This window comes from Nicotiana tomentosiformis, chromosome 12 (genome assembly GCF_000390325.3).
Source record: "Nicotiana tomentosiformis chromosome 12, ASM39032v3, whole genome shotgun sequence".
Taxonomy (NCBI): Eukaryota; Viridiplantae; Streptophyta; class Magnoliopsida; order Solanales; family Solanaceae; genus Nicotiana; species Nicotiana tomentosiformis.
Genome location: NC_090823.1, coordinates 39,295,954 through 39,321,939, shown reverse-complemented (window position 1 = coordinate 39,321,939; position 25,986 = coordinate 39,295,954). Strand labels below are relative to the sequence as shown.

General features: G+C 42.2%; 1 protein-coding gene across 1 annotated transcript; it reads left to right on the top strand.

The window, feature by feature from the left end:
- Positions 1 to 15,958: 15,958 nt before the first annotated feature.
- On the top strand, positions 15,959 to 16,963 carry LOC138902512 (uncharacterized). Its single transcript, XM_070190387.1, has 2 exons — positions 15,959 to 16,147; positions 16,391 to 16,963. Exons 1-2 carry the CDS (start codon positions 15,959 to 15,961, stop codon positions 16,961 to 16,963), a joined length of 762 nt encoding a protein of 253 aa, XP_070046488.1.
- The last annotated feature ends 9,023 nt before the right edge of the window (positions 16,964 to 25,986 follow it).

The window sequence follows — 25,986 nt, the reverse complement described above, 5'->3', positions numbered from 1 at the left end:
TAGTGATACTATTATGAAGTTAGTTTCAAGGAAAGAACAGTATATTCGGTGTTTATATCAATTCTAAAAAAATATAACTGTTTACCCTTTAAACGGATAACAATTAAATTTATACGCGGTTTTAAGGATATATGGATTGATTCAATACAAGTAATTAAGGATGTTAGATAAGCGAATTAAAGATAAAATAATCAACCAAACCAGTTGTAACGTTGAGCCCAGGCTCGGATCTAAGCCTAACAATTGTTCTGCCCTCGATTCAGAGCCAAACGTATATGAAGAGCTATGATTAAAATCAGAACCTTTCAATAACTAGAAAACAAAGAAACAAGTTTGTATTGCCTTGATATGCATGTTACAGTGTTTCAATTGAATAAAAACTACCCCTTTATATAATAGGAGAGTTTTACTCCTAGTAAAATTCTAAGAAAGGTAAAAATCTTCTTTTTCATTAATCACTAATCCGCTGCCAATGTAGGCCGAGATCTGCACCGTGATATCTGGTGGGGTGTGGATATCGCGGTCCTCTGTTAGTCGTGTGCAACCATTGTCGTAGTTTCCGGGATCTCGAAGCTCATTTTGGGTTCGGGGAAGTATTGTCTTCTCGGGAACTCCGTTTGGGCCCCAGTACGAGAGGTCTCCAGCTCCGAATCTGATCCCATACGGTCACGTCCTGGTTTCGTTTGACCCATCTGAAAATCGGGATATATGCTATCCCCGATTTCACCCGTATACAGATAGTTCTCTCGTTTCCCAAAGGGTAGGTTTGCTGAAACGATGGGAGACAATAGATGAACCCTTGTTTCTTCCTTCGCACGTCACAACCGAGATGGCGGATAGGCCAAAACGTCTCATCCGTCGCGTCGTTCTGACTTCGAACACATGTCGTTCATCGGCTGGTTGCCTTCGAATGTGAAATGGCGCGTACTTCCCCTATAAAAGTTTCTACCCTTTATATTTTTCCTACTTTCCGATCCAAGCTTCCACCTTCGAATTTTCTAGTGGTTACCAACTCTTTGAGACCTTCATATCTGCGTCTTTGATCTTCAAATCTTCATAATTATTCTTATGTTCCTGTCCAGATCTTCATCCTACCTTCAAATCTTCATACTCTTTTCTTCAGCCTCCAAACTTATTCCTTCAAACCTTCATACTTTTTCATTAAATTTTAAAATTTTCTCGGATAGTAATGGCTAAAACTTCCAAATTTGTTCCTCAGCAGGCCGCCTCTTCATGTTCTCACCCGGCCACAGATGCCGAGGTGGCTGCTTCCGAGGTGGCTGCTTCCGAGGTGGCTGCCCCCGAGACAGCTTCTCCCGAGGCGACCTTCGAGCCCCCCATGAAAAGCTTTGTACCCGGGGGTTGTTCAATCGCAGACGATTTCAAAGTCGAGAAGGCCTCATCCAAATAGGACCTGGGTGAAGGAATGTGGGAATACATATGCTCCATTATTGAAGATGTTCTTCCCACAGTCCGAGAGGACTACAAATGGGATGGCAAGGATGTGGTAGTCCTCGGGCCCAAGGATGATATTACTACCCATGTGGAGGGGTATTCGAGTTTTTACACTTACCCCTTTACGCTGGGCCCGATAGACCCGATAGTTTTGGCCTTCTGCAAGAGATACGAGGTGTGCCTTGGGAAAATCCAGCTGTCACTTTGGAGGATCGTGATCCTGCTATGTTATTTCGTAAACAACACCGAGTCCTCTTGGTTTACCCTCGGCCATCTACTCCGTCTTTACGGTTCCTTGATTTTCCGAGGGGGACTAATCAAGCTTACTCGCCGGGCCAGCAAGGCCCCTTTTCAAGCATCGACGAGGATCGAGACCGAGGCTGGCAGAGCCGCTTTGTTCGGGTGAAAACCGAAGATTTGATCCCTCCCGAATTCCTGCCATTTCTCGAGAAGTGGGATGCATCTCGTAAGTGTAGCCTTCTCTTAGGTGTCAAGTTCCCCTTGTTTCCTTTCTCACCATCAGTATTTGTGGTTGTGCAGCCATTGCCCGGGTTCCCAATGCGGTCCCCCGGCTCAATGAATGGGTCGAAGGTATCTCCCAGCAGATGTCGTATTTCGAGCGCTCGTGGCGCAAGCTTTCGTACGGCCGATGGAAGGCCTGTTCTCATGGTATGATTCTCCTTTGAATAGTTATCACTATGCCCCGAACTCACATAACGCTGATTTTGCTTTTTTCCTTCACAGGTTTGTCTAAGACCACTAAATTGAGGCCACTGGAAGGGGATGGGGATGTGCCCTCATCCGTTGATCCCTCCATTACGGGGTAGCCTCGGGTTGCTGTGGAGGAGAAGAAGAGGAAAAGGAAATCATCGGGCTCAGAGGGGCCCGAGGTAAAGATAAAAAAGAGATCGGCCACTCGACCCACAAGCCCAAGAATAATACCGGGTCCCGAACTCCAATTTGCTTTACTGGCTCACGTATGAGCCTCAAGAAGATGATATCTTTGTTACCCACGGATGAGGAAGAGAGCTATGCGGTCGATCTCCCTCTGACTCGAGAGGCCAAAATGGAGACCGGGGCTGAGACCTCTCGAGAAGCAGCCTCTGTTCCGAAGGAAGAGACCGGTGTGATATACATCATGGAGACTCCCTCCTACATTGAGTCTATGCTTGAAGAGGCTTAGGAAGCGCTGAACTGGATAAGGCATCAATACTCCTCTATGGATTCCAATTAGGTTTCAATATCTCTTACTGTTTTCGTTGCTTCGTAGGCCTCGATGCTTTACCATGAGAGCTTCCTCAGGTTCCGCTCTGATATCAACCAGCTCGAGTTTGAGTTCAAGGAGCAGTCTCGAAAGAAGGATATGTACAAGCTCCTCAGTGAGCAACAAGACAGGGTCATCAAGGACCTTCAAGCCGAGCTGGACAAAGCTTAGAAGGAAGCTTCGAACATTGAGACGGGAACATGCCAACCTGGTCGAAAAGGTAAAGGTCTTTGAAGTTAAAAATGAGGAGCTAGTCGTAGTGACTAACAACAAAACCTCGCAGGTCAAACAGAAGATCGACTGGATCTACCAACTCCGAATCGAGATGAACGAGGTCCAGGCCATGGCCGATGGGTGGAAAAGCAAAATGGACCTACTGACTTTGGAGAAGGAAACCGTCAAGGCAAAGCTGGCATCGGTAGAGGTCAAACTCCGAGTGGCGAAGGAGAAAGCTGACAAGTAGTCTCAGCTGAATGACACCCTCCGAGCATAACGGAGCTTGGCTGTCACGGAGCGGGATGCCCTCTGTAGAGAATACGAGGTAGTAAAGTCCAAGTTGGATACAACCTCTGCCGACACTGATGAAATGGTGGCCCAATACAAGGCCGATATGGAGGCAGTCGAAGTCCACCTGAAGGAAAATGTTGAATATATGAAGCGGCTATCTCGAAAATACCCTCGTGGAGATCCACGCCCGAGGTTTTGACTTGTCGACTGAGATCAAAGAAGCTAAAAAATCTGAGGCCGAGGCAAAGAAGCTTTACTAGACCGAAGGTGCCGAAGGTTTTGAGGGTTCCGAGGGTTCGAAGGGATCCGAAGGTTCCGACGGCTCTGGAGAAGAGTCGGACCCGAGGGAAGATTAGGCATAGATGCCATAATACTTTTTTAGTTTTTTGTCTTATGTATATTTTTTGTTTATTTTGAGGCTGTTTTTATTTGGACTTTGTAAGTATATTTCGGAATATATATAAAATTTTCCATTTCTGGAAATTTCAAGTCTTTACCTTTTCAGCATCTCTTCGTAAATTTATTCCTGCAATGTTTCTAATGCCTTAGCATAGAATCAAATGTAATTATAGGAAGTCCATTTTTTCAGAAGTTTGAATGGAGCCTCACTTTGATACAACTTTGTTTGCTCGAGACGATGAAAAGTCGGTGTGAGCGGAAGATTTTTCAAGATGCCTAAGTGATTTTAGACGATGCTTTTGCCGAGGGTAACCTTTTAGAGGCCATTTTTTTAGAGTTGTCGTAGCCTTATGTATTTAGGCACCGCCTAATAGGTATGGTGCCTCTGGGATTTGGTAGCCCGAGTTGCCCGAACTTATAGTCCCCGAGTAAGGGTAGCCCTTGGGCTCAATAGACCCTGAATTGGGGTATCTCTTGGGCTCGATAGTCCCTGAATAGGGGTAGCCCTTGGGCTCGATAGTCCCTGAATAGGGGTAGCCCTTGAGCTCGATAGTCTCTGAATAGGGGTAGCCCTTGGGCTCTTAGGATCCGGAATTTAAGAGGCAAAAATGTGTAATAGCAAGGCAGAACTTTCTTTCATTTATGTGTGGAAAGTAGATGATCGAAGGCGTGTAAAAGCTTGTATCATGGCTAAAGTAGACTATGTGCACACGGTTCACTCGACCGTTTGGCCCTTACAATGAATCTGAACCACCGAGCCTTAGCTTCATACAAGATTTTGTTTTTTTCCTTGCTAAAACACCTTAACCCGGGGGTGATGGCCCTGGTAATCGAGGTCGAGCTTGAGAGGGCTCAGATACTGTTGATGCGAATTGAACGCCCATTGACTCCGGTTTGAGAACGGCCTTCGAATCTAAGTTAGCATATTTTATTGTTGCTTCATTAAAAACCTTGCCAAAAAACCCATTTTGGGAAAAAACTAGTCTAAGAGAAAAAGAGTGCAACGCATCTTTCAGACCTAATAGTCACATTCACCCTTGGCCATTGCCTGCAAGTGTTAGTCTTATTCATAATATTATTAAAGAGTAATTAAGATCGTACCTTAGCAGTAGTACCACTTTAAATGTGTCACGTTCTAGTTGTTCGGTAGTTGCACACTGTTTCCTGCTCCGTGCTTGTATGAGCCTTTGCCGGTAATTCTGATGACTCAATATGGTCCTTCCCAATTCGCTCCCAGCTTTTCCTCGTTCGGGTTTCGGGTGTGTAATGTTACTTTTCTCAATACCAAATCCCCAATCTTGAAGTGTCAGAGGTTGGTTCTTCAGTAGTAGTATCTTTCTATCCACTGCTTCTGAGCGGCGAACCAAACTAGGGCTGCCTCACGCCTTTCATCCAATAGTTCCAGGCTCGTGATTATGGCCTCGCCATTCGACTCTTCGGTTTCATATTGGATCCTGAGGCTCGGTTCTCCCAGTTCGACTGGTATTAAGGCTTCAGAACTGTAGACAAATGAAAATAGGGTGGCCCGGTACTAGACTTCGAGGTTGTACGATACGCCCATAGGACTTGAGCAAGATTTCTTTCCATTGCCCTTTGGCATCGGTCAACCTCTTATTTAGGTTTTGAAGTATGGTCTTGTTCGTTGATTCCGTCTGTCCGTTCCTACTAGGGTGATAGGTTGTTGATAGTATCTTTTTAATCTTGTGATCTTCGAAGAATTTGTTTACCTTGCTGCCGATGAATTACTTCCCATTATCACACACCACTTCAGCCGGTATCCCAAATCGACATATTATGTGGTCCCAGATGAAGTCAATGACTTCTTTCTCCCGGACCTTTTCAAATGCTTGGGCCTTGACCCATTTGGAAAAATAGTTATTTATGAATAGTATGAATTGAGCTTTACCGGGTGCCCATGGCTGAGAACCGACAATGTCTATCCCTCATTTCATAAACAACCATGGGTATATGACCGAGTGTAGTAGCTATCCCGGTTGATGGATCATCGATGTGTGTCTCTAGCAGCTGGCGCATTTTTGTACAAAGTCTTTCGCATCCTTCTCCATTTTGGTCCAATAATACCCAACCATGATTAAATTTGGAACCAAAGACTCTACCCCAGAATGGTTTCTGCAAGTGCCCTCGTGAAATTCTCTCAAGGCATATTCAGTATCTCCTAGCCCCAAGCATCTAGCTAACGGGCCGTCGAACGTTCTTCTGAACAATGCCCCTTCGACAAGGCTAAATCTGGCAGCCTTGGTATGCAGGGCTCTCGATTATTTAGGGTCTGAGGTCAATTTCCTAGTTTTTAAGTTATATATGTACTTGTTCCTCCAATCCCAGGTTAAACTTGTTGAGTTTACTACGGCATGGCCTTCTTCTACAACCGACTTCATAAGTTTTACGACTGTTCCCGAACTGAATTCATCATCATCAATCGATGAACCCAAGTTAGCCAGAGCATCAGGCTCGCTATTTTGATCTCGGGGCACGTGCTTCATGGTCCACTCTTTGAATTGATGCAGTGTTACCTGTAACTTGTCTAAATACCTTCTCATTCGTTCCTCTTTTACATCGAATGTCTCATTGACTTGATTTACCACAAGTAGAGAATCACACTTAGCTTCGATCACCTCGGCCCTAAGGCTTTTAGCCAACTCAAGACCTGCAATCATGGCCTCATACTTGACCTCATTGTTAGTCAATTTCACAGTTCTAATAGATTGCCTAACTACATTTCCCGTAGGAGGCTTCAGCACAATGCCGAACCCGGACCTTTTGCGTTCGAGGAGCCGTCCGTAAAAAGGGTCAAAATTCTCGAGGTAGTCTCCAAGGCTAACAATAATTCTCTTTCGACTTCGGGCACTAAGGCCGGTGTAAAGTCGGCCACGAATTCGGCCAAAATTTGAGATATTATGGCAGTTGGGGGCCGATACTTGATATCGTACCCACTGATTTCGATGACCCATTTAGCCAATCAGCCCGAGAGCTCGGGCTTAAGCATAATGTTCCTCAATGTGTAAGAGGTTACGACACATATTGGGTGACATTGAAAGTATGGTTTTAGCTTCCTGAAGGCGCTTAGCAAAGCGAGCGCTAACTTTTCTAGGTGAGGATACCTTATTTTGGCCTCGCCTAGAGTTCTACTAACATAGTAAATAGGAAATTGCATACCTTCCTCTTCCTAGACTAAAACTCCACTTACCGCCACCTCGGACACCGCCAAGTAAAGGTACAGTTTCTCATCCGCCTTCGGAGTGTGGAGCAGGGGCGGACTCGAAAGGTATCATTTGAGTTCTTCCAAAGCTTGTTGGCATTCCGGGGTCCAGGAAAAGTTATTCATTTTTTTTCAACAGTGAGAAGAACCGATGGCTTTTATCCGAGGACCTCGATATGAACTGGCCCAGGGCGGTTATATGCTCGGTCAGCCTCTGAACGGCGTTGACTCTATCCACCATGGTGATATCTTTTATGGCCTTGATCTTGTCAGGATTAATCTCGATCCCCCGATTGGATACCATGAATCCGAAGAACTTTCTTGATCCGACCCTGAATGCGCACTTCTTCGGGTTCAACTTCAAATTGTATTTTTTAAATATGTTGAAGGTTTTCTGCAAATGTTTCAAATGGTCCTCTACTCCCAGGAACTTAACTAACATGTCGTCAATATAAATTTCCTATTTGTTCTTCAAACATCCGGTTTACTAGGCGTTGATAGATGGCACCGTCATTCTTTAATGCGAATGGTTTTACATTATAATAGTAGGTGCCGAATTTAGTGATAAAGGAAGTTTTTCTTGGTCGCCCGGGTCCATCCGAATTTGGTTGTACCCGGAATAGTCATCGAGAAAGCTGAGTATCTCGTGCCCGGCCGTCGCGTCGATCATCCGATTGATGTTAGGCAAAGAAACAGAATCCTTAGGGTATGCTTTGTTCAAATCTTTGTAATCTACACATATTCTTAGCTTATTTTCTTTTTTAGGTACTACCACTACGTTAACTAGCCAGTCCGGGTACTTAACTTCCCGGATGGACCCTATTTTAAGGAGTTTAGATACCTTATCCTTGATGAATGCATGCTTGACCTTGGACTAAGGTCTCATCTTCTGCTTAATCGGATGGAACTTTGGGTCCAAACATAACTTATGAGTGGTTATCTCCTCCAGGATCCCTGTCATATCAATATAGGACCAGGCGAAACAAGATATGTTAGTTTTAAGAAAACTAATGAGTTCGTTCCTAAGCTCGGGGGTTTACCCCGTGCCTAGGTATACCTTTCGAGTCGGTAGGTGTTCGGTCAATATGACTTGATCCAGCTCTTGGATCGTTGATTTGGTGGCCTCGGTATCATCAGGAGCTATGAAAGATCTCGAAATTCCGTAATCATCTTCCTCGTCAGCTCCTCAATCTTTCGGTCCGATCAGGACCGTCATCGGTGGTTGCTATTTGACTTCGGCCTTTCTGGTTGGCTCTGTGTTCCTTAATGTCGGGGCGGCAGGCACCGGGAGTACTTCATCAACTGAGAACATCTCCATTGCAGCCGGTTGTTCTCCGTATACCGTCTTAATTCCTCCCAGAGTGGGGAATATTAATGCCTTGTGTAAGGTCGAAGGTATTGCACTCTTGTTGTGAACCTATGGTCTTCCAAATAGAGCATTATATCTCATGTCCCCTTCGATCACATAGAACTTCATTTCCTGGATGGTCCCGGTAGTGTTCATGGGTAGGGTTATCTCCCCTATAGTAGTTTTCATATGCAATGTTAAACCTGTTCAACACCCGGACTGCTAGCACTATTTGATCTTGTAACCCCAACTGCTCTACGACCCTCGATCTGATGATGTTGGCCAAGCTACCTGGATCAATCAACACACGTTTAACTCGAGATTTATTGATAAGTATGAAAATTACCAGTGCATCATTATGAGGTTGTACGATGCCCTCTGCATCCTCATCACTGAACGAAATAGTTCCTTCCGGGATATAATCTCGGGTACGTTTCTCCCTTGTGATCGAACTTTAGTGCGTTTTAGCATCGAAACTTAAGGGACATAGATCCCTCCAATGATCATATTGATGACGTGTTGGGGTTCCTCTTATTCTGTCTGTTTGTTGGTGTCCCTGTTTCTAAAGTGGTTTTTTGCTCGATCACTCAGAAATTCTAGCAGGTGTAAGTTATTAAATAACCAGTAACTTCTTCTTTCAATTGTCGGCAGTACTCGATCCTATGTCCATGAGTGCCATTATACTTACACATCAGGTTAGGATCTCTCTAGGTAGGATCAGACTGCAATGGTCGAGGCCACTTGGTCTCCTTGATGCGCCCGGTGGCAGATACGATGCTGGATGCATCAACGTTGAAGTTATACTCTGACAATATCGGAGCTTCCCTTTCCCCTAGAGGTCTGTCGAAACCATTTTTGCTCATCAGGCCTCGGCTATTGGGCCCTCGATCTCTTCTCCTTTCGTTCCTTGTAGAGTTATGCCCGGACCCGTTTCCCCTTCGATCTGCTCTGTATTGTTGGTACCGATCTCGGACCGGCCTTGATTCATGATTGACGACTCTCTTAGGCCTGTTGTCGGTTCTGATGGGATAAATGGACCTGAAAGAGGCTCCGAGTTGGTCATCCTCGACTCTGATTTTTTATTGATACGTGTTGTGGACGTCGGCCCAAGTTACCGTCGGGTACTCTACCAAGTTTTATTTCAGCTGCTGCGAAGCCAATGAGCTTCGGGGGTTAAGTCCTTTAGTGAATGCCTGAACGACCCAATCGCCCGCAACAGGAAGTAAGTCCATCCGTTCCATTTGAAATCTTGACACGAACTCCATGATCATCTCGTTGTTCTTTTGCTTAACCTTGAAAAGATCTGATTTTCTGGTCTCGACCTTAATGGCCCCGGCACGAGCCTTTACAAAAGCATCCGCGAGTATAGCGAACGAATCAATGGAATTCAGGGGCAAGTCGTGGTACCATATCATCGCTTCGTTTGACAGACTTTACCCAATAATAACAACAACCCAGTATAATCCCACAAGTGGGGTCTGGGGAGAGTAGGATGTACGCAGTCTTACCCTTACCCTGGCAGGGCAGAGAGACTGTTTGACAGAGTTTCCCCAAACATCTTTAATAACACAGACTCAATTTCGTCGTCTTCTAAGTCGTTACTTTTGATGGCGCACATGTAGGAGGTCACATGCTTATTTGGATCCGTAGTTCTGTTATATTTGGGAATATCGAGCATACAAAACCTCTTCGGGATTGGCTTCGGTGCCGCGCTCGGAGGAAAAGGCTTTTGGATAAATTTCTTGGACTCCGGGCCTTTCAGTATTGGAGGCGTTCCTGGTATTTGATCGACCCATGAATTATATATCTATACCTTCTTGTTGTTTGCCTCAATTTTTTTTTCACCTGATTTCACCTGTTTCGTTAATGCTTCAAGCATCTTCATTACTTCGGGGCTGACACCAGTCTCAGTTCCAGTCAGCCTTTCGGTGATCTGCTCATTTCTTATGATGTTTTTCTAGGATGGTTCGAGCTCAACCCTATTGGGGGCACGACATTGATTTTGCAGCTGCATAATCGCCGCATGTTGGGCCTGTAACATTTTGAAGATCACTCGTAGACTGACCCCGTCGCCTTCGTCTTCGAGCGCTCCGTGAGCCCGCGAATGCTATTCTCGGGGTCGGTAGGCAGGTTGGCGTCGATGGCCATATATGGGTCTGCAACTAGGACTCCGTTGGGATAAACAGGGGGTACCTCATTGCTAGGCACCATATTATTGTTTTCGCCATGATGGCCAGACTCAGCATCAATGCTCAAGTGAGCAGACTGAGAGTTTGACATTTTTAAGATGTCCTGAAATTGAAACTTTAAAGAACAAGCGTAAAATAGAGTGTATTATGGAAATTTGTATCAAGCCACCACTATTATCCTTAGCCCCACGGTGAGCGCCAAACTGTTTACCTTGGAAACGGCTAAAAATTAAATTTATATGCAGTTTTATGGATAAGTGGATTGATTCAATACAAGTAATTAAGGATGTTAGATAAGTGAATTAAAAATAAAATAAACAACCAACCCAGTTGTGACGTCGAGCCCTGGCTCGGATCTAAGCCTAGCAATTGTTCTGCCCTCGATTCGGAGCCAAACGTGTACAAAGAGCTATGATTAAAATCAGAACCTTTCAATAACCACAAAAAAGACAAACAAGTTTGTATTGCTTTGATATGCGTTTTACAGTGTGTCGATTGAATAAAAACTACCCCTTTATATAATAGGAGAGTTTCACTCCTAATACAATTCTAAGAAAGGTAAAATTCTTCTTTTTCATTAATCACTGATCCGCTGCCGTGATCTGCACCGTGATATCTGGTGGAGTGCGGATATCGCGACGTGTGCAACCGTTGTCGTATTTTTCGGGTGTCTCGGAGCTCATTTCGGGTTCGGGGAAGTGTTGTCTTCTCGGGCACTCTGTTTGGGCCCCAGTACGAGAGGTCTCCAGCTCCAAATCCGATCCCATGCGGTTACGTCCTCGTTTCGTTTGACCCACCGAAAAAACAGGGTATATGCTACCCGGTTTCACCCGTATACAATGATCTTTGTCTATATACACTTTTATTACTTAATCACTGATTAATTACTATGTATTCTCAGTTTCTCACTTCGATTTAAATCATATGATTAGGGTTTTTTCTTGTGTTCTAAGCCCTTGACTTCCTATCAACTGCTCTACGAGAATTCTTTTTTGGTAGTCTTCTCTCTAGAGCAAAGCGTATGGGCCTTAACACCCCAACACACTTATTAGTAAACTAAGTTTCTGACTATATCCAGGGTTCATTCAATTCAAATCTGAAGTAGTTCGTATTATATCTATATCTATATTTATATTTATAATAAAAGTGGGAACCTCAAAAGTTAAAAGTTGAATTATTAAATTACCTAAATACCTTATTTAGTATTTAATAATTATATTAAAATAATATCTAAATAAAGAGAAGAAATTCTAATTTAAAATGAATCCTCCAAAAGTTTTCTTTTATGGAGTAAGTACAAGTGCTGTATGCCTTCTAAATAAATAAATCAAATTTATTTAAAGGGGTGAATCCTTCAAATAATTAGTCACTAATATAACTGCCATTTTTTATTTCGCATTTGCTTTGGTTTCAGCCGTTGCTACTGTTGACTGGGGTGTAATCCCGCGCCTATCTTTATCTCTTCAAGTAATCATTGATATAATGGTAATTTACCTTTCTTATTTTATTTTTAATTTTTATTCTTAACCTCTTGTCTCTTAAATTTAGTTTCTTTTACCATATGTTCGCATATGTTTATCAAGTTCGGTTTAGTACTAAGGTTATGTGTTTGGTTACTCAATGATGTTGATTTTGGTTGATTAATGTTGGGGGATTTGGAATAGTCATGGACAGTTTAATGAGTGTATTGGCAATTCTATTTATGCTGCTATGTTTATAAATTGTCGCCCACTATTATCACATCTTCGTGCATTCGTGTGACCAAGTCGATATTTTCGGGTCTTTTCAAGCAAACATCTCAAAACGATCTTTAGGTAAGTGATTACGTTCTCTTTTACGCAAAGTTTTTAATATGATTTTTGAGCCTTTTCCTTCCTCTTCATATCCAATTTTACTTGGTTTTGTTCGAGGTTTAGGAAGATTCTGGATTTTTCTAAACCAACACTTTCGTTTGCTAGAGAATTAAATTTTGGAATATTAAGCCCTTGAAAATCAAACTTTGCTTTGAGTTATGTTCCACTATGTATAATTTCAATGGAAGTATCACGGACGAATCATTTTTTCTTGTTGATAATGAGTTTGCCATGAAAGGATAACAAAAACCTTAAAGCTGCTGTTGGTTCTGATTTCCTATGATGATTAGAATATATAAATGCATGTAAGATACCTTTTAGGGTATAATATTTTCTTAGAAACTTTTAGCAATGTCCACAAATGGTCAGGCCAGAGTAATCAAACGTTACAATTAAATATACATAAGTTTAACATCGTCTATATATTATAAAAAAATATTTGGAAACAGACGATTAATTTAAGCGATACAGTAACTTCATTACTAATTAAAGCCTCCCCGTATATTGGACATTGACTACACGAATCAATTTTTTTAAAACAAATAGTGCCAAACATCTCACGAAAAACAAAGATATCTATCTTCTCAAAATATTGGGAGTACTGCATCATCTTCTAAAAGGTGTATGGACTAATAGAGTTAGATTATTAATTTTAAGATACGAGCGACATATGAAATTGACTTCATAGTAAGTAAGCCAATATTTTATTTCTATATAGTTATCCAGTAATAAATAGACCATTTGTCACGCGCAAAACACACACTTAAATTTTGCTCGCTAATTAAATATAGTATAGTATAATATCATATCCACAGAGATTAGATTTAAATAGTATTCTCGTAGTTTCTAGCTTGGAGACATAAGCATAACTTAAGGTATTTTTAATCAACTTAATCATTACAATTATGTACACGCACGCGTGATATGGTTATGATGCCAAAAACAAATCAAGGTACATGTTCGTGTGACCATGGTCAAACAATCTTAGTAAATAAAACGCATTAATTAAACACTCGTAGAAATGCTTTAGGCGCTGACTTTTAAACTACTATCGTGATTGTGTACATGTCCGCGTGACGTGATCCCGATATCCAAAATTAAATCGAGGTATGCATTCGTGCAACTTCGGCCAAACAATCTTGAATTAATAAAGACAAATAATTGTGTACACGTACACGTGACATGATAAAGAGGATTTATACACATATAATCCGTTTCAAAGATAAATTCATATACGCCATAATTAAAAGCGGTAGAAGGTAAACACACATAGGTTCTAAAATATGTAATTAAACAATTTATTTAGGCCAGGTATGATTGAAAGCGACCGTGATAAAATCACAGAATTCGGGAGTGCCTTACACCTTCTTCCGGGTTAACAGAATTCCTTACCCGGTCTTCTATGCTTCGCAAACTTTAAAACAGAGTCACATTTCGTCGATTTGGGATTTTAAAATAAAACGATGACTTGGGACACCATAAATATCCCAAGTGGCGACTTTGAAATTAAATAAATAATTCCAATTCGATTAATGTCACTTTAATTGAAAAAACTCCCTTATCCCCTATCCTATCGGAAAAAAGGAGGTGTGACAGCTCTGGCGACTCTGCTGGGGATCGAACCCAGAATCTCTGGTTTGGGGTTCAAGAATTCGAGCTTGTTAATATGATTTTTACTTGGCTTTATTGATTGTTGATATTACTGTATTTTGTGGGCCTAATTGCCGCTCATTTACCGCTTTAATATTATTTGAACTGTATTAAACTGTCTTCTTACTCCTCCCTTTAAGTCTTCTAAAAAATGGTGCACACGTTCGCGTGGCCCGCTTTTCTGTTATAGGTCGTACCAAATAAGAACGAGTATGGATCAGCCACTAGGCCAGGTAGACTTTCGTGCTCCTGGTACGTCGCTCCTACCTCGGCTCAAGTTGTCCGCTCGGGTAAGCCAGGTCTAGAACACATCCCCAGATTTAAACCTAGAATAACATAGCCTCATGGCGGATCCCTAGTAGGTAAGTTTGTTTGCATCATATGCATTTGAGTTAGGGGACTCAACACAGGGGTTGGATCCGTATAGGACAGGTGTACCCCAAATTAAAAGACCATCCTGATGCATCTTACCTGCTATGTGTTCATTTATTTGTTTCGGTTTGTTTGTTGACCGGCTAAGGAAAGAAAATCAATAGAAAAGCCAAGAGTGAGGTAGGACAGAAAATTCACCCGGTTCTGAAAATTCTGGTATTTGAAAATGCCTCGAAACTCTGCCAAAATTTTTGAAAAAAAAATGAGAAAAAGAAAATGTATTTCAAAAATGAGTCAATATCACATTTTTCCTATTATGTCAAAACTGACCGAACTACGTGGTTCTGATTCTCACCGGATGTGAGATACGTAGGCAAACCTCATCGGTGCCGACCCCAATTTTGTTTCCAACCAAATAAAGTATGTCCATTGGTCAAAAAAATAAAACCGACCCAGTCCTGCGCCGTTTTGCCGGAATAGCCTAAGAATACCTTTAAATTGTCAAAGGGCTATTCTCGCCACGAACGAACATGTACGTCAATAAGGCATCACTTTTCCCATAAAATGCCTTACCCTGGCCTCAAAATTTTATTTGAAAGTAGGAAGGGGTCATTATTGCAAAGATAACCATTTTGGTCATCGCTGCACCAATAGCCACTTTCAAACGATTTCCTTTTGAAAAATCTAAAATTGGTTTTTGCAAAAGAGTTCGCTGGTCTGTCGTTCGAACTAGAATCAACCCTAACCCTAACCATTCACAGGTACAAAATGAACACTGTCCAGAATCCACCATTGAATGTCATAGAGCAAGCTCCGCTACAGCTCCAAATGTGGTGGTATGATTTAGACAAAGAGGGTCGACACTGGGTAGTCGAACATCTGGGTGCTCTCACCGATATCATGAAAGTTAAGCCACAAAATAATCTAATCAAGGCTTTAGTGACCTTTTGGGATCCTATTCGTAATGTCTTCCGCTTCTCAAACTTCGAGCTCACTCCCACCTTGGAGGAAATAGCGGGGTATATAGGTTTTGGTCGGGGTTTGAGAAATCAACAACTCATATTCCCGAGTCCCATGTCAGTGCGTCGTTTCTTTGATATCATGAACATCAGTAAGCAAATAAGAAAGAACCGTGTGAACGAGGGCTGATGCTCATTCTACTTCCTATACTCCCGATATAGGCATCCGGAGGGATTTGAAACACATGAAAAAGGTTTTAACAACAAACAAAGCAAAGATACTTGGAAAGTTCACCATCGTTTTGCCTTCATAATGGCATTTCTGGGTGTCATGGTCTTCCCAAATGAAAAGGGGACAATTGATATTCATATGGCTAGAATTGCATAAGTCTTAACTGACAAGGAAGATCACACGCTCGCTGCACTAATATTGGCGGATATCTATTGAGCACTGACGTAGTGTAAGGTGGGGTCGACATTCTTCAAAGGTTGCAACATTCTTTTACAAATGTGGTTAATTGAACATCTTCGCCATCATCCGAAATTTATGAGCTATGGTCCAAGCAAGAGTAACTTCATTGAAAGCTATGAAGAAAGAGTGAAATACTACAACTCCCCGGAAGGGGTTGAAGCTTGGATCGCCCACTTGAGAGTTTTAAAGGCAAATCAGATTGAGTGGACTTTAGGATGGCTCCCGGTGAGGGAAGTTATTTATATGTCAGCCACAAGGAATTATTTACTATTGATGGGCTTAAGAAGTGTCCAACCATATGCACCCCAAAGGGTTCTGAGGCAATTGGGAAGATATCAAGTAGTACCTGAGGATGAAGAGTTGAGTGTCCAAGTTATTGAGCTACATCCCGAAGCTCCACTTCCCGAAGCTTTAATTCAACAAATCTGGAATGAGTGCCGATACTTGAAAGAGGATACTCAAGTACCCGATCTTGCCAGAGGCGAAGTAGATCCGGGCTATGCCGCATGGTTCGAGAAAAGGAGTTGCATTGATGAGGAACCATAGCCCGAGCCGGAAAGGCCCGCCAAAAGGCCTCATGTTCAAGATTTTGATGACAAGATCCAAGAACGGTTGGCCTGGGGAGAAAAAGAAAAGAAATAGCAAGCCACTATCCATGCCTTGGAGGAAAAATTGAGAAACCTCGCATTTGACAATGATTTGCAGGCACAGGTAGCTGAAGGTGAAAATAGACAGTTAACCCGAAAGAACGAGGAACTTCGAGCCCAACTCCAGAATGTGAGGATAGCCACCGAAACGCCTGTAAGAAGCAAGAGAGATGAAAAGATCATCAACAACTTAAGAATGAAGGCCCATGACTATGCAGCTGACTTGATAAAAATCGAAAAGGATTTGCTAGATGCTCAAACAAAACTAGCTAAGGGAGCAGAAGAACAGGCCTACTATTTGAGACAGAAATATGGCAAAGAAATAACAATTCTAAAGGAAAAGCTGTTTGCCCTTGGGAATGAGATGCTCCAGCAAAAAACAGAAAAAGAGCATTGTTATGCACTAATCCGCCAACTAGAAGAAAGCGTGCAACAACTACAGGATCAAAACAACACAAGTGCACAAGTGTTGGAAGCTCGGGCACAACAGATTGGGCGTCTGCTTCAAGAGAAAAGAGTCATCAGAACTAGGAACAAGGAAATAAATGACTATGTCGTGATGAAATGTCACGAGTGTGAAGACATGACTAGGTCCATGTTTTTCGCTTCTATGATGACTTTCGTCCACTAAGTAATGGATGATTTGGACCGTCTTCAAGAAGACATTGCGCGAAGGCCCGTGCAAAAACCAGCTAATGCCCCACATGCTCCAAGAAGACCACTAGAAGCTCTCATGTACTTTTGATTAACCACTTTTTGAGTCTGTGCTTTACTGCTTTCTAGAGTTTTAAATTGTTTTGTCGCTTATTTTGAGTCTGTATTGTTGTCAGTACTTTAATTCCCTGTAATGAAAAACCCAAAAGAAAGAGATATCCTTTATTAATGAAATGAAAAATTGCACTTTGTTACTTTGTATCTATTCCCTTAACTACGTAATGATCTGATTCATGCGGTGCCATGATACGTAGGCAATCCATGTAGGATTCTATCATAACCCTAAAAGAAAATAATTAAGAAAGCAAAAGAGAGAGAGAGACAATAAAGTTGGGATGAAACACGCAGCCGTTGCAAAACATCTTAGCAAAATGTTTAACTGTTTAGGTGCATTGCATCCCCAATATACGATTCCCTATGTGTAAATGTCTCAAACTAACCGGTTTGTTGTGTGTGCTTTAAAAGAACAGGTTCTATTTTTAGGTGGTTGGTTTTGTGGTGGTAATCTGGTTTCACACCCTTATTTCACGAGATCTAAAGGAAGTATCGCCATGGCCTCAGAGAGTCACCTACCTATCGTTGAGCCTGAAGAGAGCCATGCATCAGTTATCCCACAGCTTGAGTCAGCAACTGCTGAGGAGAATAGGCGATTAAGATGCCGCATGTTAGAAATGTGGAATGCATGGTCCAATGGCAGGGAGCCGCCCAGTACTATCCCTAGTTTCCCCGAGTTAATCCCAAGGACGGGAGGAACTACAAATGTCCCTATCTCAGTAGCCAACCCATTCATGCCATTTGGGTTCCCCACCATGTCAACAAACTTCACTGGAATGCCTTCTGAGGTTCGCCCCAGGCACCATCTTCAGGAATACCATCTAGCGTGTTCACAACACCACCAGCTTCTAGTATGTCTCAACCAACGCTGCCTCGACAAACCTTCGAACCATCAACTTTTACTTTCCAAGCTCCCCAATTCCAATTGGATACCGCTCGGGTTACCCCAAACTTCTATCTTCAACACCCACAATTTGAATCTCCCGTAGAACAGGAGAGAGTCTTGAGGAATCCTGAACAAGAGGAGATAGTACGAAAAATGAAAAGTATTGAGCAAAGCCTCAAGAATATACAAGGTTTGAGTGGTCAAAAGAGCGTGTCATATGCTGATCTATGCATGTTCCCTCACGTGCATTTACTTGTAGGCTTTAAGACACCAAAGTTTGAAAGATATGACGGGCATGGAGACCTGATTGCTCACTTAAAGCGATATTGTAACCAGCTGAGGGGTGCTAGTGGAAAAGAGTAGCTGTTAATGGCCTACTTCGGAGAGAGCCTCACCGGAATCGCTTCTGAATGGTATATAGACCAATCTATCTCCCATTGGTACATATGGGATGACCTGGCCCGGGATTTTGTAAAGCAATTCCAATACAACATGGACATAGTTCCGAACAGAAATTCTTTATCCAACCTCAAAAAGAAAGCCTCGGAAAGCTTCCGAGAATACGCTATCAAATGGCGTGAACAAGCGACCAGGGTAAAACCCCCGATGGATGAGACCGAGATGGTCAGTGTCTTCTTGCAGGCCCAAGAGACCGATTATTTCCAAAACATGATGTATGCCATGGGCAAACCGTTCGCAGAGGCCACTAAAATTGGAGAAATGGTAGAAAATGACCTAAAATCGAGCCGTATCTTAAGTCAATCAGCTTTAAGAGCCACTTCCCAAGCCATTCAGAGAGGCTCAGGAAGTTTAGCAAGACCGAAGAAAAAATAAGAGAGAGCCATGATGGCTTCGAGCTTAAGAAACTCTCGGCGACCCCGGGATTATTCTGGTCCACCTTCTAGGGCCTCGCAACATTATTACCCCCACCAGGATGCAGCATATGCTATGACCCCTCATCCTTATTCAGTAATGAACGCTCAACCGTACACCTGGCCATAGCAATATTACAATCAGAGCAGAGCTCCACCTCCAAGAAATAACCCTCCTCACAAAGCTCCGTATAATTCCCGTCCACCATAGAATAATTACCAATATAACACCCATCCCCATAAACCACCTAGAAAAGCTGACTTCACACCCATTGGTGAGTCGTACTCCACCCTCTTCCCGAAATTAATCCAAATGGGCCTGTTGCAGCTTGTACCGCCGAACAGACAAAACCTAGAATCTCCATCCTACAGGCCAAGTACCAGGTGTTCTTATCACTCAGGGGCAGAAGGGCATGATACTGAAGATTGTTGGACCCTTAAGAGAGCAGTCGAGAACCTGATCAAACAGAAAAGGGTAGTGCTAAGGGATGAGGAAGTCCCCAATGTAACCAACAACCCATTACCATCCCATAACAACGGTCTAGTCATCGGGATGATCTTTGAAGACAAAGAATTTGACCCCGCATTAAAAGCGATTATTTCCATTGCTGATTCAGAGAAGAAACCTAAAGCAGAGGCAAAACAGGTTAGGAATGAGAAAAAGATGAATTCCACTCCCCAAAATAAAGAAAAGGATGGGGAAGCAAAGACAGGGACAACACCTGCCAAAGAGGCCAATTTCTACGTCCCAAAAGTCCCCAGAAAGGGACAACTCATGTTAAGCCTTCCCAAGATATTGGAGCAGAGGAAAACCACACCAAATCTGCCAAAATGTATGTACCAAAAGGGACTTACGTGGCACGGAGTCCAGTCATTCCACCTAGGCTGGATGAGCCTTTGATCATCAGCCGAATGCCATAAAATCCCATAAAAGACACTACTGCCATCCCTTGGAACTACAATCAGACAATTGTCACATACAAAGGGAAGTAAGTTAAGGGGGAAGTGAATGAAACAAGCCAATCTGGGAAGTATCATAACCCAGAAGAATTTAACAAAACCAAGCAAAAGCATTTCCCCCTCAAAAATCTTGTAACTGCTGAAGAAGCGGAGGAATTCTTCCGAAAGATGAAAACCTCGGAGTATGATGTAATTGAGGAACTAAGAAAAGCCCCTTCCCAGGTTTCACTATTGTCTTTACTGATGAGCTCAAACGAACACCAAAAAGTGCTTCTAAAGACGCTGAATGAGGCGTATGTTCCAATTGAGACCACGGTTAAACAGTTTAAAAGAATGGCAGAGCGAGTTTTTGAGGTCAACCGAATCTCCTTCAGCCGAAATGACTTGCCTCCCGAAGGAGCCGCCCACAACAAGGCCCTTCACTTGACTGTCAAGTGTGAGGGATATTATGTGAAAAGAATCATGTTGGACGGCATGTTTGAAGTCGATATTTGCCCTCTATCAACATTACAGAGGATGTAAATTGGGACTGAAAGGATCAAACCAAATAATGTTTGCGTGCGTTCTTTCGATGGTGTCAAGAGGGACATGATAGGGGATATTGACTTAATCCTAACCATTGGCCTCGTAGATTTTGAAGTAGCATTCAAAGTTCTGGACATGGACACTTCCTATAACTTTCTGTTAGAAAGACCATGGACCCATGCAGCAGGAGTCGTGCCCTCTACTCTCCATAGTCAAGTTTGAACATGATAACCAAGAAATAGTGGTCCATGCAGAAGATGAACAGTCAATCTACAGGGACCTATCAGTCCCATACCATGAGGCAAGAGACGGAAGTGAGCACATCATCTACCAAGCCTTTGAAATTGTGCTCGCCGACCAGTGCAAGGAAGGAACCCCATGCCCTCTACCTTGTTTATCAAGCGCATCAATCATGGTCGCCAGCAAAATGATCAAGCATGGGTACAAACCTGGAAAAGGGCTCGGGGTATCCTTACAGGGCATCACAGAACCCCGTCACCTTGGCTGCCAACAAGAAATTCTTTGGCATAGGTTTCCAAGACATCGATGTCGACGAAAAATGGGCCGATAAACGTAAGAAAGATGGGTGGGTTTTTCCTCAGCCAATCCCACACCTCGCCAAATTGTTTGTTAAGCCAAGATATATAGAAGAAGAAGAAGAGGACTTTATGGACGATGAAATTGAGGATATTTGTGAAGCAATGAGGAAAATGCTCTATGAAGTCCACATGGTCCAACCAGGCGAAGGCTCGAGCACTACTGAGGTGCAATACATGGGGCCTAATGCTAAGTTGCAAAACTGGTAGGCTACTCCATTCCCAGTCAGGCGGGAATCCCGGTAGTTTAGTCTTGCCATCTTTTCTACATTCCGAGTTATTTTAGGGTGTAACTCGAATGTCTTTAGTTTTATTGTCTTTTTAAATTCCGATGTAAGCCCTTCTATCTTCAAATTTCAATGAAATGAAATTAATATTTCATCGTCTATGAATCTTTTCCTGTTATTCTTTTTGATTTTGCTATTTTTCTTATCTTTCTCTTTTCAGTTCTAATAATGCAGACTTAAATAACATGCCATGCTTACGGACTTCATGCCCAGATCCTAAAACGTTGTCTAACCCCGAAATAATGAATCAAGAACTAGAATATGAAGAAGATGAGGTTTTTAGGGAAATAAATTTAGAATTGGAACAATTTGAGAATAAGCCTAAGCGAAACCTAAATGAAACCAAGCCAGTTCAAAAGAGATCAGAGAGACCATGATAAGCATTCACGTCGAGGAAAAAACTAGAGATGCATTGATCCAACTCTTGTCTGAATTTAAAGACGTGTTTGCCTGGTCTTACGATGATATGCCAAGACTAAGTGTTGATCTAGTGGTACACAAGTTGCCAACTTATCCCGGTTGTCCACCTATCCAACAAAAGCAAAGAAAATTCCAAAAAGATATCAGTGATAAGATTAAAGAAGAGGTTGCCAAACAATTAAAAGCTGGTGTGATCCGAGTAGTCCGATACAACACATGGTTGGCCAATGTAGTCCCAGCACCAAAGAAGGACAGGAAGATCCGAGTATGTGTGGACTATAGAGATTTGAACAAAGCAAGCCCTAAGGACAACTTCGCATTACCCAACATCCACATCCTTGTCGACAATTGTGCCAAACATGCGATACAGTCTTTTGTGGATTGTTATGCTGGGTATCACCAAGTCTTGATGGATGAAGAAGATGCAGAAAAGATAGCTTTCACCACACCATGGGGCACTTACTGCTACAGGGTCATGCCGTTCGGTTTAAAAAATGCCGGGGCAACTTACATGAGGGCTATGACTGCCATTTTTCACGACATGATGCACCAGAAAATTGAGGTGTATGTGGATGGTGTGATCAATAAGTCCAGAACGTAGGAAGACCATGTGAATGATTTGAGAAAGTTCTTTGAGCGCCTGTGCAGGTATGATTTGAAATTGAATCCAGCTAAATGTGCATTCGGAGTTCCATCTGGGAAGCTTTTAGGGTTTATAGTCAGACGGAGGGGTATTGAGTTGGATCCAACAAAGATAAAATCTATCTGAGATCTGCCACCTCCGAAAACCAAGAAAGATGTCATGAGTTTGCTGGGAAGGTTGAATTACATCAGTAGGTTCATCGCCCACCTTACTACCACTTGTGAGCACATATTAAAGCTACTAAAGAAAGAAGTGGCGATTAAATGGACGGATGGGTGTTAAGAAGATTTTGACAAAATCAAAGAATATTTGTCAAAACCGCCGGTGTTGGTTCTGCCTGAGCCTCGAAAACCTTTGTTCTTGTACTTAACAGTTCTGGAGAATTCATTTGGCTGTGTCCTCGGACAAAATGATGCAACCGGGAAGATAGAGCAAGCCATATATTATTTAAGCAAGAAATTTACTGGTTATGAAGCCAAGTACACTTTGCTAGAAAGAACTTGTTGTGCTTTGACTTGGGTCGCTCAAAATATTAGACATTATTTGTTGGCCTATACCACATACCTCATTGTAAGGCCCCAGAAAATTTTTCTAACGATTTAATATTGTAAAGTACGTCAACGGTATTTGGGAATAAAGTGTTAGAGTATTAAAGGAGACCCATGGGATAGAACCACATTAGTTCGAAATGAAACGTATATGTTTAAGGTGTGTTGGAACATACTAAGGAGTTTTGTGAATGGAAAGAATTCGTGTGGAACAAGTAGGATACATTAAGTGGAAAGGATGTCTTAATTCGTACAAGATCCTACTTCAAACATATGCTGCTACCAAAGTATAAAGACTTATGAAGTGATCTACCTATAAAATTAAAGCCCTTTGAGTTTAGTTTCTAACGCTTCAAACCGTTCTTCATTCGGACATTCCTACAAGAAGTTATGATCAAATTACCAAAGGCTGGCGGAGGAGCTTGCGGATGCGAAGCATCCGAAGCCGCATCCGAAAGAGAGGCTGGCAGTGAAGTGCTGACATAGTGTCCAGGTACGCATCCGAGCTTCAAATAGGAGTGAAGTGGGGATGTGAAGCATCCATGGCTGCATCCAAAACCTAGAAATCTGGGCCTATAAATACAAGGTCGGGGAAGGGGGATATTTTGAGTATTTGGGGGTTAGGGTTCTTGAGGTGAAGGGAAGATTTTGAGCTCAAATCAAGTCCAATCAACCAAGGTAAGCTGTTAATGATGTTTTGGGTTGATTATTACTCAATATACATGATTTCTAACATCATTCTAACATCCAAATACAAGATTTCATCATCAAATCCTCAAGAACACAAAAATCACTAAAGTTGTGATTTTTCAAGATTGATCTACTAGAGGTAATTCCAATGCTTCAAACTCATTTAATATGAGTAGTTAGAAGTATTTGAAGAATTTTTTGCAAGTTTTAAGGGTTGAAAGATTGGATTATAAAAATCTAGTTCATGGCATGAATAGTACTTTTGAGAAAATAAGGGAGAAGGTGAATGGTAATCTTGGCGATGAAATTTATGAATACATTGAACCTATGGGATTTGTTACTAATATTGGTCTCATTGGATGTTGTTATTGTAGATTGAAGTTGATTAGTATAGTGCATCGTTGTAGTATCATTAAGGGAAGAATTTGAGGTATGTTGGCTAAACTCTTCTTTAAGAGTTGGAATTCTCATTATCCTTGTGAGTTCCGAGATGTTGATTATAAATCGAGTATTACGATAAGTTTTGTGATGAAGATATATGTCCAATTCGTATTTCAAATGCTCTTATCATATTGCATCATAAATTGAGGATGTGTCCCAAACCATGGATTATGTATCCACATGTTATAATTTCTAGTCGTGATTTATGTGAAAGGTATTATGTCAAGTTGTGTAGAGATTGTGATTGTGATACACCTCCACCCGCATACATTGGGGTGAGGCGGCATGACCGCCTTGTGTGGGGATTATGGTATAGAGATTGGGATTGTAATACATCTCTACCCGCATATATTGGGGTGAGGCGGCATGACCGCTTTGTGTGGGAATTATGGTATAGAGATTGTGACTGTGATAAACCTCCACCCGCATATATATTAGGGTGAGGCGGCATGACCGCTTTGTGTAGGGATTATGGTATTGTGGGACTGCACCTCCACCCGCTTACATTGGGGTGAGGCGGTATGACCGCTTTGTGTATAGTTTTGGTATTGTTGTGGCACCACCACCTGCATACATTGGGGTGAGGCGGCATAGCCGCTTTGTGTTGGTATTGGTATCGTTGATGCATTTCCACCCGCATACATTGGGGTGAGGCGGCATAACCGCTTTGTGTTGGTATTGGTATCGTTGATGTATTTTCACCTGCATACATTGGAGTGAGGCGGCATAGCCGCTTTGTGTTGGTATTGGTATCGTTGATGCATATCCACCCTCATACATTGGGGTGAGGCGGCATAGTCGCCTTGTGTAAGTTCTTAGTACTGTGGTTATATATCCACCCGCATATATTGGGGTGAGGCGGCAGGGCCGCTTAATTAGAGTTGTGGTATTGTATGTACACCTCCATCTGCATACATCGGGTGAGGCGGCGGGGCCGCTTTATGTGAAGATGGTTACTTAGGATCTCATCTTAAATCCTATAAATGTGGTTGATAGCTTTTAATAAGCTTGCTATGGTTGAGACAGTTATCTACATTATTCGATTGCCGCACTGGTTCATCATAATTATCTTGTATTTCTAAATTCATAAATTGGTGTTTAGTTTTTATACTAGTTCTATTCGACCGTACTAACGTCCTTTTTGCCGGGGGTGATGCATATTTAAATGGATCCAGGTGGTTCCACAGCAGGAGACATTGATCAGTGATAGCAGTACACCTTCTTCCCAGCTGACTTGGTGAGCCCCACTTCATTCCGGGGTCATGAATCCTTTGTTCTTTGTGTATTTTGTTTGGAGTATAGCCGGGGCCTTGTTGCCGGCATTATCATTGTACTCTTCTTTATCTATAGAGTCTCTGTAGACATAGTGTGGGTTGTGTATTGGTGCTGGGGAAGACAAATATGTTATGTTGTGGTTGTATTACATGTCTGTTGAGACTTTAAAAATGATGAAGCTATTGGAAAGGAATTAGTATTGCAGACGTGATCACTTTATTGTTTGATTAACGAAGATATATATATATATATTCTCTTTATTCATGAATGAGTTTGGGTAGAAGGAAATCTAATAGGCTTGCTCGGCCGGGTTCTCTCGGTTGAGCGCCGGTCGCGCTCCTCAATTTTGGGGCGTGACAAACTTGGTATCAGAGCCTAAGGTTTTAAAGTGTCCTAGGATGTCTCGAAGCCGTGTCTAGTAGAGTCCTTATTATCGGTGTGTTATCGACCACATCTATAATTAGGATGCTACATGGGCATTTAGGAATAATACCCTTCTTTGATATTCTAAATCGTGCGATGAAACTAGTTGTGAAATTGTTCTTCCTCTAACTCATTCGTTGAGGTTCGAGGTAAGTTTAAATGCTCTTTTGGTTTATTCCATGTAATGTTGTCATGTGACATGACGAATGGGTAAAGGTCTGAATATTAAACAGATGGCACATGTATCATGTTGAATGAATGGTATGGCCATATGAGACAAGTATATATTACCATGAGCATACTTTATATGAGAAGAGTGC